Genomic DNA, 19,711 nt, shown 5'->3' with positions numbered 1-19,711 from the left:
AATTGTACCATCGATATTTTGCTCATCATTTAAAAAAAACAATGTAAATGAAAGCATATAGCAATTAAATTGGGTTTGGTTTTTCCCACATTAAATTGCGAAGGCAAAATTATAGCAGCGTAAAGTATAGATATAATGTGGTTTGTAATGTACAGACTATTTGCTTGCTTAGTCAGCACGTCCGAGGGCCGGGCGCTGTTACATTATGTACCCGAGGTCACTACTCACCAGGAGGAGCAGATAGAGGATGGCCGTTGCTCTAGAAAGAATACTACACAATACCCTGTATGCAAAATCCTAGTGGTTTGGTATATATTGGCATGGATAAAATGTTTGTCACTGGCTTACTATATAATAACTTGTGGACGATGAACATGGTCTATATGTGGGTGTTTTTGTGTTTTATATACTTTTATTTTAAACCTTTTTCTGCTTGTTGTGGAGCTGTTCACCATGACATATTTACTGTACATGGACAAATCAGAAACTTTCAATATGATTACCTTGGGGTTGTGGTCATTGGAATGATGACTAGATTAATAAAAAATATTCTCATTTTCTTTTTGGCGGCCACTGGATTATAGGGAATTAGGGCATTCATTTTAACTTTTGGCACTTTCTATATCTTTAAACTATTTTAACCTCCTCCCTCATGTATCATCATCCAACAGGAAACCGTGCTTGTTCCCACAGGTCAGGATGCCTCTTTGTGCTGACTTTGCAGTTTATTCTGTTGGATTTCTCTCCTTTTGTAGCTCTGTGGTTGTCACCTGGGCTCAGACAGCCTCACTGTGATGTCTGGGAGCAGGATGATTATGTGCAGTGCTACCTCCTGCTTCCATCTTGGGACTGTTTTCCATGTCATCCCCCATTCACTACCTTCTCTGGGGGGTGGGGATATAACCAGGGTAACCACTGCTATATCAGGCAGATTGAGCCGTGCCAAACTACGCGCCCATGGTGGCCAGCAAGTTGAGCATCATCCCTCTACTGTTTCCTGTGATGAGGGAGTTAATTCAAGCCACTGTTAACCCAAGATCTGGGCATGGATACTGTGTAGAGCCTCCGGCTTGGTTAGGAGGTGGGCATAGGCAGTCCCACACTAGACACCAGTCGGCTGAAAGGGGACTGTTAATAGCTGGCTGATGGTATACTGGGGAGTCATGAAAACCTGAGGCAATATAGTGTCTCCTCCTTGTCCGTTTTAGTGTGTAAACTAAAACCTGCTAACTCCCGCTCCTCATCCACAACTACAGGGCTGTATAACTAGAGCTGGGCTGGTTCTCTGTGTGTTAGCGAATCTTCAAGGTGTTTAGCTATTGGTGCCTGGTACTCGTGCATTCTTTTACGGTTTACTTTCCCCTCCACTCTGGTTGTGCTGAAGCTTCGGCGAATGTCCCTATTCATGTTTGTGCGTTCGGCCAGGTGCTCTCTGGTTGTATAGCGACACCACTGGATGAGCCAGTTTGGTTAAGTGCAGGTTTATGTTAAACTTTCCTCTATAGAGAAGCTTTTGGAGATCTCTAACAAGCCAATGTAGTTGGAACATCAGTTCTGCCTTGGTACTGTCCTCTGGATCTATTTCTAAGTGCTCCTCTTAAGTAGAACATATACAGGGGCATTCAATATGGGAGCGATAAGTCCGTTTTTGCGTTAATATCGGAGGTATGACGTCATTATCGCAGGTTTTACTTTTACACCGTATTCAATTTCAGAGACTTATCGCAGTTTTGAAAAGTCTTTGATAAAAAACGGGGATAACTTTTCACCACTGAATAGGTGGCGAAAAAAAGTGCAGAATTGGGGTTTAGGGGTGCAGGTTTAAAAAAAATAGCCTGCACCCTTCAGAATGACCCCTTGAAACGAAACGATCTGTGTCAAAAAAAAAAATCGGGACACCCCAAAAAAAGCACTTTGAATTTGGGGGCCAAAAAAAAAAATGTTGAGGAACAAAGTTAAAAAATAGCGAACTTGACTCTGGGGGAGTCCCCAAGTATGCCCCAGGTGTTTTTTTCATTGCAGCTCCTTGCGGCAGGTGGGTTTTTCACGATTTTTTCAAGTCTCTTTAGCAACTTTAAAATATGCTGAGCCCCATTTTCAAGTACCCCAAATTTGCTGGGCATAGTTATTTTTCCCCCCAAAAAAATCTAAATGCTCTTCTGCACCACTTTCTTCAAAGTCGCATTTATGCACTTGCCGCGGCTATTAGAAACCCCGACTTCCTTCAGCAGTTAAAAATGGGGGTACCCTAAGGGAAACCCCATGTGTAGACATCTTTAGGGGGGTCCCTAGAATATTTCCCGAAAATTCCCGTTTTTGTTATCCTGTAAAAAAAATTTGTAAAAATTTACAAAAAAAATGACATAAGGTCCCCCCTTCAAAAGCCAAACCAGCCCCAGGCTTGCAGCCAGTGGTGGTTTCTAAAAATACAAAAAGTGTAGGGTTCCACCGTATTTTAGAAACCAACCCAAGGCTGCAGGGACTAGTGCTGGTTTTAAATATAGGGGGCAAAAAACGACGTGGGGTACCCCCCTATATTTAAGACCAGACCCAACCAACCGGGGTGTAATGCCACAGCCCGGAGACCCAATCGCCGGGGCTCCAGGTCCAAAGCATTACACCCCAAGTCGGTCAGCGCAAGCCGGTGATCTCGGGGGAGTCGGGGACACACATACAGATAGCTCCCGAATGCCTGCTATCGGCACTTCACGGGGCATTGCAGTCCCGTCAGCCAATCAGCGGCAGCACTCACTGTAGAGCGCCCGCTGATTGGCTCCAGCAACTGATAGTTCCCACGTGGTGTGACTTGCCCACGTGGGTTGGGGTTAGGCTAGGGGAAGGGGGGGTTAGGGTTAGACACCCCCGGGGGACTTAGGTTTAGATGGCAGGGAAGGGGGGGGTGTTAGGTTTAGGCACTTAGAGGCGATATTAGGGTTAGGCACTGGGGGGGCAGGTTAGTGTTAGGCACCCTAAAGGAGGGTTAGGGGGGGAATTAGATTAGTTATACTTGCCTCTCTAGACGATCAGGATTTCTTCCTGTGTCGGGCAGACGCTGTCGGGATTTGACCAGTCGGCCATGCGGCCGGCGGTTAATCATAGTGATTCCTCACAATGAGATCAGTATCTGCTTTGAGCAATAAAGCCTTTAGGGCAGGAAAAATTGTTTCCTTTTTATCTCCATGGAAACCATAGTGTGTTTTAGGTCAACAAAGTGTTTGTACTTACTGGTTCCTGGCTAGAGAGAGGCGGTCCCTGTGGCGCACTTCAGGAGTGCAAGCAAGGAAGCGGTGGCACCCTGAGACACTTTTTATGGAGCAATTTTATATGCAGTAATTGAAGTACTACATAAATCTAGAAATCCTTCTTCCTTTACTGTGTGATTTGGAAGACCACCATACTGTAAAACATTTTTTTTTTTTTTTGGATCCTTCCAGTTCCTTGGATCCTTGGTTTTGCACTGTTGTATAAAGAACCTTTCCTGCGGAAGGTGGTGGTGCAGACTAATCCTACTTTTCAACTTTAGGTAGTTTTCTTTTCATATCATTCAGTAAAGGGCACTTCCTACACTTTGTCCATAGCCAACCAGAGACCAGGTAAAATGATTATGTACCATGGGTCAAGAAACACAATATCTGTAGACCTCTCCAGAACAAGAAACGAAAAAGCTCAAGAACCTGGATAAACTCTGTCCTTCCTGTGGTCTCATTAAGGTCCCAGATGGATGAAGGATGATGTCATACAAGATTCCAGAAGTAATTTTCTTTGTACAATTTTCTGGGCACGCAGGGCTCAGTCTTCTATTTCCTAGCAGACATTATATTCTGGATGTGAGCTCTACTGCTGATGCTAGGTCTGGAGGCAATTTTCTTCAAACCGTTCAATAAAGTTTTTTTTTTTTTCATGACTACAGTCAGGTGCATAAATATTGGGACATTGACAGAATTTTCATATTTTGGCCTCTATTCACCACCACAATGGCTTTGAAATGAAACAAACAAGATGTGCTTTACCTGCAGACTTTCAGATTTAATTTGAGAGTATTTACATCCAAATCAGGTGAACGGTGTAGGGATTACAACGGTTTCTATATGTGCCTCCCACTTTTTAAGGGGCCAAAAGTAATGGGACAAACTAAACAATCCTAAATCTAACTTTCACTTTTTAATACTTTGTTGCAAATCCTTTGCAGGCAATTACAGCCTGAAGTCTGGAACGCATAGACATCACCAGACGCTGGGTTTCATCCCTGGTGATGCTCTGCCAGGCCTCTACTGCAAATGTCTTCAGTTCCTGCTTGTTCTTGGGGCATTTTCCCTTCAGTTTTGTCTTCATCAAGTGAAATGCATGCTCAATCGGATTCAGGTCAGGGGATTGACTTGGCCATTGCATAACATTCCACTTTTTAGCCTTAAAAAAAGACTCTTTGGTTGCTTTTGCAGTATGCTTCGGGTCATTGTCCATCTGCACTGTGAAGCGCCGTCCAATGAGTTCTGAAGCATTTGACTGAATATGAGCATATAATATTGCCCGAAACACTTCAGAATTCATTCTGCTGTTTTTGTCAGCAGTCACATCATCAATAAATACAAGGGAACCAGTTCCATTGGCAGCCATACATGCTCACGCCATGACACTACCACCACCATGCTTCACTGATGAGGTGGTATGTTTTGGTTCATGAGAAGTTCCTTTCCTTCTCCATACTCTTCTCTTCCCATCACTCTGGTACAAGTTGATCTGTCTCATCTGTCCATAGAATGTTGTTCCAGAACTGTAATGGCTTTTTTAGATGTTTGGCAAACTCTAATCTGGTCTTCCTGTTTTGTGGCTCACCAATGGTTTACATCTTGTGGTGAACCCTCTATATTCACTTTTGTGAAGTCTTTGGTTTTTCTTCACCAGGGAAATAATTCTTTTGTCATCCACCACAGTTGTTTTCCGTGGTCTTCCGGGTCTTTTGGTGTTGCTGAGCTCTCCGGTGCGTTCTTTCTTTTTAAGAATGTTCCAAACAGTTGATTTGGCCACACCTAATGTTATTGCTATCTCTCTGATGGGTTTGTTTTATTTTTCAGCCTAATGGCTTGCTTCACTGATAGTGACAGCTCTTTGGATCTCATATTGAGAGTCGACAGCAACTGATTCCAAATGCAAATGTCACACCTAGAATCAACTCCAGACCTTTTACCTGCTTAATAGATAATGAAATAACGAGGGAATAGCCCACACCTGTCCATGAAATAGCTTTTGAGTTGATAGTCCCATTTACTTTTGGCCCCTTAAAAAGTGGGAGGCACATATAGAAACCGTTGTAATTCCTACACCGTTCACCTGATTTGGATGTAATTACCCTCAAATTAAATCTGAAAGTCTGCAGGTAAAGCACATCTTGTTTGTTTCATTTCAAAGCCATTGTGGTGGTGAATAGAGGCCAAAATATGAAAATTCTGTCAATGTCCCAATATTTATGCACCTGACTGTATCTGCACCAATGCATTGAGAATGTACACATTGGGGGAATTCAGTTGTTTTCTGCACAACGATCATTACTGGGCGCCTGATGGAGCAAATCATTTGTTTCTGCATTCAGGGGTGAATGCTGCATGTCGACCAATTACTTCTCGCACCCTCCTGAGAAGGCCAGCAGAAATGTGCAAAAAGCCCTGGCATTGAGTGCCCAAACTAGTGTTTGGGCGCTCTAAACAGTACTATAGACTGGTTTAGTGCATCCCGGAGGATGCCCTGTTGTGCCCATACATGAAATAAAACACTATGGTGCCAGGAGGGGAGTCGGGGTTGCCAAAAGCATGGTCAGAGGTGAAATAAGAGGAAATTCAGGGATTCCTCCTCAGTTTATTCCAACTGCTAAATGTTTGTTTTTGTCCTCTTCATATTCTCTGCTTGACTAGAAAAATGACTGTTCCCTGCAGGCGAGGGAGGTGTTTAAATATCTTCAATTTGTTCAAAGTCCTAATGTAGCCTCTATCCCATGGTCCAGTATCCCCACTGGATTCAGAGAGAAGGATGGAGCATGAATGAACTCCCATGTGCGTCTTTCTATTTTCTCCCATATCAACCAGTCTTCTCCATTCTGTACCTTACAGGGAGATGAAAATAAATCTGTCCGAGATCGGTTCAACGCTCGCCAGTTCCTCTCCTGGCTGCAGGATGTTGATGATAAATATGACAGAATGAAGGCGAGTATTACACTTCGATCAGATTTGTGTTCTTTTCTTGATTTTAAAATGTAACTATTGAAATGATTTTATGAGAAGTGATTACTTCTCTCATTTCCCCTAACGCCCCACTCACCCACCGGATATGGCAGCTATAGGCATTGTATTCAAAGTAGATTTCGCAGAGATTTTATATCCTTGGCAATCCGTTTCATTAATCAGCCTAAACGTTCCTTTCTCTATTAATGGGAGATTTTAGTGTTTTGGGGACATTGTTTTATTTTTGAGACTGTTCCATCTTCATCATCCCAATGACAATAGAATCTGGTGTTTCCCACATTGTGTCCTGTTGTTTTCATTTCCTGTTCTTCATATATGCAAACAGTGGCTGTGATTGGCTTCAGTGAGCTTGGAGGACCCCAGATCATATACAAAGAGCCCTCAGTATTCATTATTGCTCTACTGTAGGAGGCGATATGTCAGTTATAACTTGCACATCGGTGGAGGGAAATTATTGGTACAGAAGGAACTCATTTTTTTTTATTTTTAAATATCTTTTAATAGAAAAGTATATGATATATAGTAACACCAGCAATATAGTCTGTAAATACAATAAAAAATAAGAGACTGGCTGTTACATTATCAGGAAGGAATAGAAACAGTGCAGAAGTCTCAGCATTGTAACATCATGGACATATTGGCATGAATGAAATGGTAGGGCAACCAGTGCCATCTACTCCTTGTGAAATATTGAGACGAGAAGGAACTTACTGCGAGAACTACACAGAACATATGGGGAACATAATCCGTGTAAGTTGCCCAGTGTGCTCAGATGCTACATATTATAGATGATGCTCTTACCAGATGCATAGTATACCACCTGCCGTACAGCAATGGTCCCAGTCTGTTACCTGTTAATGCTAATTCTGGAATCCGGTACTGAAATGCACCTGGGAGGCCAACCAGCTTGTAGTTTCAGCGACAGAGTACTTGCAAGTGCCCGATGCTAATATAAACTATATAGGCTGCCATTTTCTGTCACCAGAGAGTGCACAAGCAAACCTCTAAATGAATACTTGTGTGGAAGGCTGTTACTTGCATAGATCACTTCAAATATATGTATACTAATAGATGTATACTAGTTAATAAATCGCCCTGCCGGGTCTCCTCGCCCCCTCAGCAGCTCCCCTTTCCCTGCCCACTCCCGACCAGTTATCCTTACCACCCCCGTTCCCAGTTTTCTTCTCTCCAATTGATGCATGGTGTGCGCTGCAGCCGCAATTAGGTCATCACGCCAATGTGCGTGATGACCGATCGGGGCACAATTTTACAATATGAATTTATACCTGGCCGAGACCTTGTGGTTTCCGAGGGAAGAGGACGGCTGCAGGTGTCAGTAATGTGAGGTGTGTTGGATATGGCTGACGGAGCAAATTCTTCTAGGAAAAAGGGCATTTATATAACTCTTCTCCATACGATCGCATGATATCCATTTTTTATTGAGAGTACTAAATTGGTCGAGAGTCCAGTCATTTAATGCGTTTCTTTGTGTATCTTGTAGACGTGCGTATTAATGAGACAGCAGCATGAAGCCGCAGCCTTGAATGCCGTACAGAGGATGGAGTGGCAGTTAAAGATGCAAGAACTGGATCCAACGAGCCACAAGTCCCTGTGCGTTAACGAAGTTCCCTCTTTCTATGTGCCAATGGTGGACGTGAACGATGACTTTGTGCTCTTGCCGGCATGACAAGGTGGACAACCCGGGTTTGTTTTTTACTTACTGCGAAACTGGCAAGGGCCGGCCCCCTTGGCTTAGAGGAGCTCAGACTTCACTTGCATCGTATCGCTTGCTGATGAATCCGCTGCTAACAAGAGGAGGAAGCATCTCGATTTTTGCTAGTACGGAAACCCTAAAGGAATTGCACTTTCTTCACAGCTTAAACCCACCGCTCCTCTCAGTAGCAGTCAGGGAAGGCCACAGCGGGAGGAAGCGCGCACAGGCAGTGCACCGGGAGGAGGAGCGCAAGGGATCAAGGACGCCACATTTGTGTATTGGTGTGTCCACGTAACTGTGGCCTGCTCAGAGACTTAGTGGAGAACTAGATAATGGGGAAGGTCCCCCACACACCATGGTCATTTTCAGTTACAGGTCTGGCGGTTTGTGAACTTTTATGGACCTACTTTCGTTTGGCTTTTTTTTTTTTTTTTTATCCCCCATCTCGTTAGGCCATGGTGCGACGAGACAAAACCGCCTTCAGCCGCTGACTACCTCAGGTCAGCCTTGAAATCGCCAGGCCTCTACTTCAAAGCAGCAACGGGCCTGTTTTCCCATTAACCTTAATTTGTTCCTGCTCCTGTAAACTTGCAGATCCTGCACGTCGTTAATACTGGTTTAGGATAACTTGCATCTCCTCCATGCTTAAAACCAGCAGTGGCGAGCATGACGGTTCTAAATTCTGTTTTAAAAGGAGACTAACGCTCAAATTGTCACTCCCCACCCCCCGTTCTTGTCTTTTAATCTCTTGGGCATTTTGTTTCTCTTGTCGGAGAACTTAACTTGAAACACTACAGAGCCAATACTCCTATATATATGGAAAAGACAAAAAAAAAGTCTGGTAAATTATGTACAGTTTTTTTATACACATTATCCAATGTAATTTGCTGCCTTCTAGATAAATTATTTTGCAAACACATTACTGCACAGTTGTAAATAAATTATGTACTGTAACATCACTTTCAGTTTTGTGTAAAGAAATAAATAAATTTAAAAAACTTTGTAATATATAGCTCACCCTAGGCAGCAGCTTTTTTGAAGAGATGAATTCCGGGAGTGTGGGCGACGACGGGCCAAAAAAAAAAATTTATGTTCAGTATTTTGATCACTTTTTGTCTCCATGTGTGAATTTTAATTTTGTCCATACCTGAGACAGTGCTTGCAAAGACCCGGCAGTGGTAGCGTCAGACGTTGTTTTTTTTTTGTATCCGCAAAGCTGCAGCTGGTTAGGAATATTGAGATCTGCCTTAGCAAATTTTAATCTTCAGTAAACCGTCGTGAATGTACCGTTACTCCACAAGGCGCTTGGCAAGCTTAGATTCTTTCTGTTTGGTAGTTGCCAATTTTACCCAAATTTTAAGGAGACCATGTTGCAATCCCGTAACCGTGTGAGTCTTACTTTCCAGAGCAATTTGCCAGCACTTGTTTCATCTTTAATTGGTGGTTTTGGGTCGCAATAAGAATAGTTGTCACGAGTCTAATCTCTGGTCTGGCATAAGCTCCTCCCACCTTTTATCACGGCTGTGACAGCTCTTTGGTACATGGCATAAAACCTTATGGGAATTTAACTTCAGCTCTCAGTGCAATAGGCTGGTAGCAGAACTTTGAGGACATCCAGCAGTATGGCTTGAGGCTTAGCACAGCTTTCTAAATTTAGGTCCATCTCTAGGATCATCCTGCAGTATTTATCACCACACCTATACATTTATATATAGTGCCTGAGTGTCTCTGGGGAAGTGGGTAGTGATAGTCAGGGAACTGTGTTTTTATAAAAAAGTTTTGCCGGAATTTGTATGATTTGCCAGCAGTGACAATTTCAACAAACACAATTTCAGCAGTTTGCCGACACAGTAGTAACGTTAAAGCATTGTTGGTTTACCATAATGTTTAAAGTTATAGTGCCGACACTATCATGTTTAAAGGTATAGTGCTGACCCGGTTAAAATGCTTTAACATTAGTGCTGTCAGCCTACTGTGCTGCTCATTATGCCGCCGACAATGTTTTGTTGACATTAGGACTGTTGCCTAATTAACTTGCTACCTCTGCGCTCCACTCCAGTACATCTGTTCCCAGGAGCTGGTTTAGTGCCATGTATATGCCCATAGTTTATTTGTTTGGCTACATTTTGCTCTGAAGACAAATTTTAAAAAAAAAGTAAAAATGCAGGTAAATGGGGTTTTGTTGCGCTCCAGCTGTAGACACTTAATTTATCCCACTTGTTGGATTCACAACTTTGCATTTTGTAAAGGGAGCCTATTGGAAATGAGCACGTGTCCTCCCTTTGTCACAGCACCAGTTTATCTGCCTGGTTCAGTTTCCTCTCCCCTGCAGATTGTGTTCTTCCCTTATGTTGCTAGATTTTTTTATTTTTTTTAATGCTTATGAGGCTTCTTGCGTTACATTCCAGACAAGTACCTTTAGGCAGACTATACAGGTAGCAGTCAGGCCAGCTCTCTCCTGATGCAGGCAGGTTCATGCAGCAGCACTCAGTGTAAACCAAGCTCCCAGCCCCCCTCTGCCATCTGAGCGGGCATCAGTGCTGGGTGGGGTGCTGGGATGCCTGTGTTTGCCCTTTTTCTTCCCAAGTTAGTCAGGGTGACACAGGAAAATTTGCGGTATTTTTTGCGTCCATTGCAAAATGGTCCTTCATATACAGGTGCTTAGAGGACAAATAACGCAGTGTACACATAAGTAAAAAAAACTTGGGCTTTTCCTCCTACAATGCTGCAGGGTTGGTAGGAACTTCATAAAGCTGCTGTGATTTAAGGAATTGTTTTGATTAACGCCTAACTTTTTGTGAAGATGTTTTGCTGTCAAAACGAGGAAAAGGCCATTACAGTGATTCTTGTCTAAGCCTTAAACATGACGAGCTCCTTCACACAGCCTGATATGGCGAGCGTGTTACCAGCAAGGGGAGTGAGGGAGAGGGGGGGTAGTCTGGACAGAAGATGTTTCTGTGTCAACTAAACCTCGGGTCTGCCTAGATTGTGTGTGGCTTCAGTTAGGAATGATTAATCTATGGATATACGAGCAGCTAGCTTCCGATCTTTGTAGCCAATAAAAAAAAAAATGCCCTTTAAACAAGCCCAACACACAGCGGAGAAAGCAATTTTGTGGCCTTGATAGTTTTGCCTCAGCAGTGTGGCAAGTCCCAGTGCATTAATAGACTGGATATTGGCATGGGCTTCAAAATGGCTTCCTCCGCTTAGGTTTAATCAACGGTTCACTTTAATTTGCTGATCTGTTAAACTTTACCAGTTTCCAGCATTTATGTATTCACTTTCCCGAGTATCTTTGCTGTCCTCCTTTACCAGACCTCCATCTACTCTCTCAAAATGTTTTTAACCAATGTTTATTTCTTTATTTTGGAAATAGGAATATTTTTTTTTCTTCTTCTTTTAGACAATTACTGAAGAACGTTTAAGCTGGTTTTTCAGCTCCAAGGCACCAGCCCTCCCCCCCCATCCAAATTGAAACCTATCAAATTATTTATTCTTTTAAACTCACCTGTGGTATGTTGTTTCATGTCTCGGCAGATTGTAAATTTCCCTCCTGTCATGGTTCTACGAGACATTGTACATATATGTAAATATCGAGCTAGCAGGTTGCTCCACACCCGTTGTTACAGGTCACATCAGTACAGTGTGGGGACTGATCAAGCAGCCAGGTTTCTTGGTAATGTAACATGTAACTTTTTTTATTCTTTTTATTTTCCACTTGTTGTGTACATATTGTTTTGGCAGTGCTGGTGCTGCCTTTGCACTACGCTGCCTTTTTTTGCGGTTCAATCATTCGGCTGTATACAACTTCCTGCAGAATACAAAATGTTATTTTCTACAATTGCATGTACAGAGAAGGCCAGAAATGCTGTTGTCCCACAGAAATAATGTTCGTAAATAAATGAAACAAAACAAATTTGTATTGTTTGTGCATTTTTCTCAGACAGCTGTGTGGGAACGATCTGCGTGGGGAGAATTCTGTTCCAGGGGTGGTCATGTGGTCTATGGCAGGGGGGTGGTCATGTGGTCTATGGCAGGGGGGTGGTCATGTGGTCTATGGCAGGGGGGTGGTCATGTGGTCTATGGCAGGGGGGTGGTCATGTGGCCTATGGCAGGGGGGTGGTCATGTGGCCTATGGCAGGGGGGTGGTCATGTGGCCTATGGCAGGGGTGGGCTATGGCAGGGGTGGGCAGCTGCTGTGTAACTGCACTTCCCAGTATGGCCTGCCACAGCTTTGCTGTTAGCGCATGTTGGGATGTGTAGTTGCACAGCAGCTGGAGTGCTACAGGTTGCCCACCCCTGGCATACTATGTTTAATCACTCTCGCTGCAATAAAAGCCTATGGGGGATATTTATCAAAGTTTGTAGAGAGAAAGTACCAACCAATCTGTTCCTAACTGTCCTTTTTGAAGCTGTTGCCTGCAGAGTCTGTTTTGTAATGTTTCAATGACTCTATAATGTAATAACTCCTGGAAGATTGAATTCCACCAGACATGCAACGGACCCGGAAACCAGGAGTCTAGTATCAAGTGCTAAAGGGGTTATACCCACTTTCTGAACAAAATCTACCCCCAGCAATAAGTAACGTTGTTAAATGGATCCCCAGGGGTGAGACTACAAGACCCAGTCTGCTCTGTTAGATAACTGATAGCTGGCAGGGTTTGCTGGTACTTGTAGTTTAATAAAACATGGAGAGAAACAGGCTGTCTAGGCCGGATGTAGAGAAACAAAGGAACACACACAACCTATCTGTGGAATGAAATAAGTCAGGTTGTCATTTAAAGGAAGATCTAGTGATTGTGCTTACAATGAGCCCCCAATCTCCTAGATTCTCATTTACTGTAACTATGGGGTCCTACCCTGTATGAACCCCCATCCTCCAGCTGCAAACAGGCCTTGTTCAATGTGAATTCAGGGACCCTTAGTGTAAAGCAGTGATTCCCAACCTCGGTCCTCAAGGCACACTAACAGTCCTGGTTTTAGTTATAGCCATTATTGTGCACAGATGGTTAAATCAAAATAACTGAGGTACTGATTAAGTCACTTGTGCTCAAGTATGGCTATCCCTAAAACCTGGACTGTTAGTGTGCCTTGAGGACCCGTGGTTGGGAACCCCTGGTGTAAAGTATGTATGGAACCCCCACAGATTAAGATGGGCTACTCCCCCTACTGGTGCAAAGGTGGAATTATCCTTTCAAACCCCAGGATTATTACACAATGGGATGTGTACCGGAATTAAGATATAAAGTAGTTTATCAAACGTAGTCTTTTCTCTTATCATAGTTATGGCATCTTTTTAAAACCACATTATGCCTCCACATTATTTAAAAGCAACAAAAAAGTCCATATTCTTCAAATGACTATTAAAGTTCAGTAGTGTTTCAATCTGACCATAAATTGCCAGAACCAAATATGTACTCCTTTTTGTGTAAAAAAAAAAAAAAAAAAACATTAAAAGCAACCCAAAACTGCACATGTGCACCACCATGTCGATCCATATAACACATATAGTGAAAAAAGTGCACCAATAAGCAACAAAATTAATGAAGTGCTTGTGCCAAATATGTCAAAAGGCGGTTTCCACAATAAGCGTGCCAATGCCCAGACCAGATGTCAATGTAAGTGGCTCTTTTTCAATATATCCTCCAGAATGTCTGGAATTCATTATGATCCAATGTACATAGTGTAATACATTTGAACAATCTTATTTTACACATAAACCACAAATACCAGTACATTAAAACAATTAAAGTTGCTTCTCTAAAAGATTAGTCCCATTTCTCTATACTATAGTGACAGTGAGGGTAGGAAAGCCTGCCAATTCTGCATGCGTTGCACCTGTGTGCCTAGTTGCTGGACTCAATCACTATTGCAATGAAATGCAGCACTAAAAAGTCCATGCACATCCACCAATAACTGATCCTTAATTTTATGGGTGCTATAAATGTATTCTTAGAAGGATTATTTATTTCATAGATTTGGTTCAGACATTTGCATGAATATCTCTGCACATTAAACAGCATACTGCACCGTATACTGCAATATAAGGAGATTTGTATATGGGTTTCTATAAATCCCGCTTTGCTATTACAACACTCTCCGCTCCTGGGAAGGCTTCGCACTAGATTGTGGTACATGGCTGCAGGACTTCACATTTATACTGCAATGAGAGTTCGTGAGGTCGGGGAAATGATGTTGGAAGATGAGGCCTGGCTCAGTCAGCATTCTAATCACAAAGGTGTTTGGTTTGAGGTCAGGGCTCTGCGCAGGCCACTAAAGTTCTTACACACCTCGCTTTGAATGTTGGCATGCTAAAACACAAATGGACCATTCCTAAACCATTGCCACAGAGTTGGAAGCACACAAGTTGGATTCTCACCGTGTGCTATAACCTTAAGAATCCCCTTCACTGCAACTAAGAGGCCCTGGCATACCTAGAAAAATAGCCCCAGATTACTCATCCTCCCAGACTCTATGGTTATCAGTATGCATTTGGGCAGGAAAAGTTTCCTGGCATTTGCCAAACCAGGTAAGTCCGCCAGATGGATAAACGTGGTTTGCATCGGAGAGAACGTGTTTCCACCGATCCAACATCCAATAATTCTGCTTCACACTACCCAGCTGGCTTTTGGCATTGTACATGCTGATCCAAGGCTTGTGTGCAGCTGCTGGGCCATGGAAACCAAATTCATGAAGCTCCCAACAAAAACTTACTTGTGTTCTGGTTGCTTCCCGATAGACGATGGATGAGAGCCCAGTTAGAATGATCTTTCTTACAGTAGCTGGGCTTCATGCAACAGTAAGTACTACCTAGGCACCACTACGATTGCATTATTGCTAACTCACTGTGGATTAGGTTGTACCATTCACATAACTAATGCATGGTGATATTGTTCCACCTACATGATACCACATGAGCTGTTTTTCCAGGATTGTCAAGTTCCCATTTTGCCTGTGTAATATACTATATGTTGTGGCACATTTGTGTGCTAGGTCTTTACTTTAAAACGTTGGATGCAAAGAACAGGTCCAGAAGAAGGCTTTGTTCTGGCTCCGCCTTTAAAAACACGTGATGTCATGATCTGTCTTTGGATATCCTTAAAACCTGGACTCTTTAAGGTGCCTCGAGAACCAGGTTTGGGAACCACTGCTGTGATAACTATTGTAAGGTGAAATCGCTATAGGACCTGAGCATAATGGTGCTATTATCCACAATATCACTCTCCCCTTGTTTTTTTTTTTTTTAAGTAGCTCAGTCAGATGTTGGTGAGGTTAATAGCAGCATATAATGAAAAGTGGTTAGTATTTGTAACCAGCCAGTTAGGAAGCCTGATGCACACAGCAGTCCAACTGCTATTTGTGATGTGATATCCCCATGTAAACAGGCACACCCAGTACAAAGGTATAATAACCATAGAGAAGAGGATTATCCTCGTCTCGTGATAGGATAACTAACCATCAGTTGGGGAATCTGTCTCAATAGGAGATCACCTGTGGCATCTGGGATCCATCGTGGGGGTAGTCCATAATGCCATTAGGTGGATAGGAGCCCTGAGGCTGCTGGAGGATAAGACTCTAGATGCCGTGGAACTTGTAAACAGCATGTCACTCAAAACAGCTCACTTCCCAAAGCTGTCTCTTCAGAGGAAGACTATAAAGCAGGGGTATTCAACGTGTGGCTCTCCAGCTGCTGTGAACTACACATCCCAGCATGCCCTGCCACAGTTTTGCTATTAGGGCATGCTGGGATGGTAGTTACTAGTTACACAGCAGCTGGAGGGCCGCATGTTGAATACTCCTGCTCCAAAGCAATAACTCAGCATCTTATTAGAGATTGGGAGTCCTTCCATATGATGTAATCTGAGACGAAGCAAATTGCAGCATCCAATAACTGTACACATCAACTATGAGATCCATTATCTCACAATTGACTCTCATGGACTTGGGGCCTGATTCAGAGCCGGACGCTCTGAAAGAGCGCTCGCTCTGAATCAGGGCATTTCTTTTCTCTTTTTTTTTTTTTTTTTTTTTTTTTTTTTGGAGCGGCTTCCAGGCCGCTCGCATAGCTGTGGGTGACCACCCACAGCTATAGCGAGCAGCCAGGTTGATGGTCGTGATGGTCAAGACCATTGCAACCATCGGACTTGCGACGAGACCCTTGTGGTAGGGTCTCGTGGCCGCAAGCCCCAGAGAGCTTTCGGCTCTAATACAGCCGCAAGCTCTCCCACTGACATCACTGGTGATGTCAGTGGGGCCGCCCACAAACGGCAGGCGTTCGCTTGGGAACGCCTCCGTTTGTGAAGCCCCCCCCCCGGCCACGCCTACCAAACGGGGCGAGCTGTCACTCACCATCGACAGCTCGCCCCCTTTGGTGCGAGACCCGGAGCGACGGAGCACCCGTCGCTAGCCGGGTCTCGCGCATGATGGAGCCGGCTCCGTCGTGCGCATGCCCAGTGGGCAAACATCGACCCGATTGCAAGCGCTCATCGCTTGCGACCGGCTCTGAATCAAGCCCTTGGTTCCCTTTAACGCTGATCACTGCAAATGTCGTCCTGCTCATTGGACTAGATCAGTAGTTCTCAAACTCAGTCCTCAGAACCCCACACAGGTCACCCAACAGGAGCACAGGTGTACTCATTACTCACTGATACCTTTTAAAAGATCCACAGGTGGAGCTAATTATCTCACTTGCGATTCTGTAAGGAAACCTGGAAAACATGCACTGTTTGGGGTCCTCAGGACTGAGTTTGAGAACCTGTGCACTAGATACATTGCTTTATTGATCTGACTTCTATACGCTTTGGCCTCACCTTGATCAGTTATACTTCTGGCCGTGCTTAATGCTGGCCAGGTCCATTGGGAGATCTATCAGGCCTCGCTACTGTAGAGCTTGACCACCCACCGAGTTGTGAATACTGGGGGTCTCTTTACAAGCTGTGCTTCTTGCTGTAGGGAACCTAATGTAAACATATGGCTGAAAAGCACAGAAAGAAGCCACATAAAGAGACGTCTAATATAAGTAACTGAAGCCCCAGTACAAACCAATACACTATGTAGTTACTTATTACTTGTCATACAATACAGTACAAACCAATACACTATGTAGTTACTTATTACTTGTCATACAATACAGTACAAACCAATACACTATGTAGTTACTTATTACTTGTCATACAATATTCCCTGGAAGTGTATTTGCTGTAAGAAAGAGGTAGTTATGAAGAAATATTAAACTCCTTTGTATTTAATGTAAGTGATTTGTGTCGTTTTATTTTAACTGCAACAAAATGATTCTGTTAGAGTAACATGAAGTACGTCCATTCGCCTCATTAGCACAAATTTCAAATCTATTTAAAAGGCTGCTTGAAATGCTCTTGCAGGATGGAAGTGTTTCTGTGCCTCCTACTAGAAAGATATCTGTATACTGACGCGCGTCTTTGTAGCGCATTCCAATAAAACGGAGCTTGTGTGCCAAAGGAAACAACGGGATTTCCTCTACAATTGTTTCAGTGTTTGGAGACTTCATGTTATGTCCAAAGACACTAGCAGGAAAATGTTGTAGATACATATGTTGTATACTAGTCTTCCTACCACACCCTAAAGCTGTATTCCCTAACCGCCTCCCTGGAGGCTGCTATGTTCTGAAGTCCAGATCCTGCAAATAAGTGCTGTGCCTTAAAAAGGTGGAGAGTGTGAGTGTGTGTGAGAGAGAGCAGGAGGACCTTAGGGGAAACTGAGGAGGATGAGACTGTGCAGTAACAGTGGCTGAAGGATAGAGTTATTGGGCAGGAAGGATGGGAAAAAGGAGGACAGGAGAGATTTAGTAGGATAGGGGCAAGAAGAGGGGGAGGGACTGAGGGGGTAAGATGTGAGGCCTTGTAGGATACTGTATATACATACATACATACATAGGGCAGGCAAAATATAATGCATCCAAGGGGGCATGACCTGAGGTAGAGTGTAGAGATGGGGGCGTGGCTTGAGTTGGTGTGTAGAGATGTGGGCGTGGCCTGAAGCAGAATCAATAAATATAGGGCATTACCTTGTAGTCCATCATCTCCAAGCAACACGAAGGTACTACCCCACCAAGCAGTCCTATACACAGTATTGCTTGGGCAGAGATGGGATCTTCTAATGCACTGGCCATCTAGGAAAACAGGTAGTTATACTCCACCTGAACGATCTTCTGCTGGGTGTAGTCAGAACAATATTAGCTCTCCCTATAGTAACAATACCAGTGCAAAAAGGTAAGGAAGCTTATTCCCACTGTGGTGACAGGGCTGCTGGGGGCCACTGTCCAGTTCTAGCAGTGATGAGTTCCCAAATAACAAGATGCAGGCTCCTCACTTCTAACTCTTCAGGGCCCCTGGCAACTGCCAGCAATGCCTGCAACCGTTTTTGCTTTCCCTAATAACTAAACTGTGGCAGGGTATGCTGGGACTTGTAGTTTTACAACAGCTGGAGAGTTACAGGTTGGCCAAGCCTGGTATAGAGCAACTCTCTAGCTCCTGTTAGTAGGATAGAAAGTTAATAACCTTATTTAACCTTCTAGCTGGGTAGCGTTTTCTCACCCCGGTGCTGAGGCCAGTTTTGCGACATTTGCCATTGTGACATTCCAACATCAATATTATTATTTTTTTTCCACAGCTCCAAAATTATACTTTGGTTTGTTTTGGGGTTTTTTGCTTTAGCTAAAAAGAAAAAAAAATATTTTTCGATAATGCCATTAGTCTTTTTTGCTCATTCTAACACATCAAATGAAAACTTACCCAAATGATCAAAAAAAGTTGTTTTTTGTTTATTTTTTAATGTAGATCTCAATTTAAATAAATATCAAATATAAATACTTTGTGGCTCTTGTTTCAGTAGTAACCCACCCTTTGAAAATTGCAAAAAAGCAGAATTCTAGGTTTTCATAACAAGAAAAAAAAATAAAAGGTACTTGTACTTGAAATTGATAATGGATTTTATTTTTATTTATTTTTTGCTACCTAGATTAAAACACTTACAATATGTAGGAATAATATGGTAGCCCAACAAGGCCTGCCATATTTTTTAAACATTGTATTAGGGAACCCTTTTTATTATTTAACTCAAAATGGGTAAGATATGGGCTTTAGATCCCCCCCACCCAATGCAAAATTCTATATTTTTGTGGGGTTTTTTATTTTTTTTAGTCATTGTCTGGTTATGAGTCTCCCCACGTGTTTTCAGATCAGCACGGGGATAGTATTCCCACATTTATCAGTGTCCTCTTTCCATTAGGCAGGGTGATGAGTCTGGTGATCACAATGGCTGATAATGGGCCACATCATTTGAAAGAGGGGAATCCTCTCTTTGCCATGTGGGTGCCCCCACATGTAATCATGGGGGTGACAGGGCATGCAGTGGCCTCCTACACACATACAGAAACATTATGGGCCTGATTCAGTTAGGAACGCAGTTGCTATTACGCACGCAATCAGCCGATTGTGTTCTGTGCATGCATGGCAGTGCGAGAACCAGCCACTGCAATCGCAGTGACTACACACAGCCATCGCGGAGTGATTGACAGGAAGTGCAGTTTGCATGTGGTCTGGCGAATGCAGGCGTGCCAGTGCATTTCTACGTTGTTGCAGGGGCATGCATAAATTAGCCACTGCAATGCCATACGCAGCCTGAGCCTTGATAGCGTGCAATGAGGTTAGCAATTTTTGAGTAAGGGCTGACCTTGTGCAAGTGTGCGTGAGGCTGCGATGATACTCAATGGTTTTGTAGTCTTGCT

The 19,711-nt window shown here is 43.3% G+C and overlaps 1 protein-coding gene across 1 annotated transcript in view; it reads left to right on the top strand.

The window, feature by feature from the left end:
- Window positions 1-11,856, top strand: part of ANKRD11 (ankyrin repeat domain 11) — a 208,706-nt gene extending 196,850 nt beyond the window's left edge. Inside the window, exons 12-13 of the mRNA XM_088447357.1 lie at window positions 6,102-6,194; window positions 7,735-11,856. Of these exons, the coding sequence (XP_088303483.1) occupies window positions 6,102-6,194; window positions 7,735-7,920 (279 nt within the window). The 3' untranslated portion in view covers window positions 7,921-11,856. The remainder of the gene's footprint in view (window positions 1-6,101; window positions 6,195-7,734) is intronic.
- The last annotated feature ends 7,855 nt before the right edge of the window (window positions 11,857-19,711 follow it).

Source organism: Taudactylus pleione, unplaced genomic scaffold (genome assembly GCF_031769625.1).
Source record: "Taudactylus pleione unplaced genomic scaffold, aTauple2 ptg000430l, whole genome shotgun sequence".
NCBI classification, from domain to species: Eukaryota; Metazoa; Chordata; class Amphibia; order Anura; family Myobatrachidae; genus Taudactylus; species Taudactylus pleione.
The sequence above is the reverse complement of the archived record's forward strand: the minus strand, read 5'-3'. Positions and strand labels throughout refer to the sequence as shown.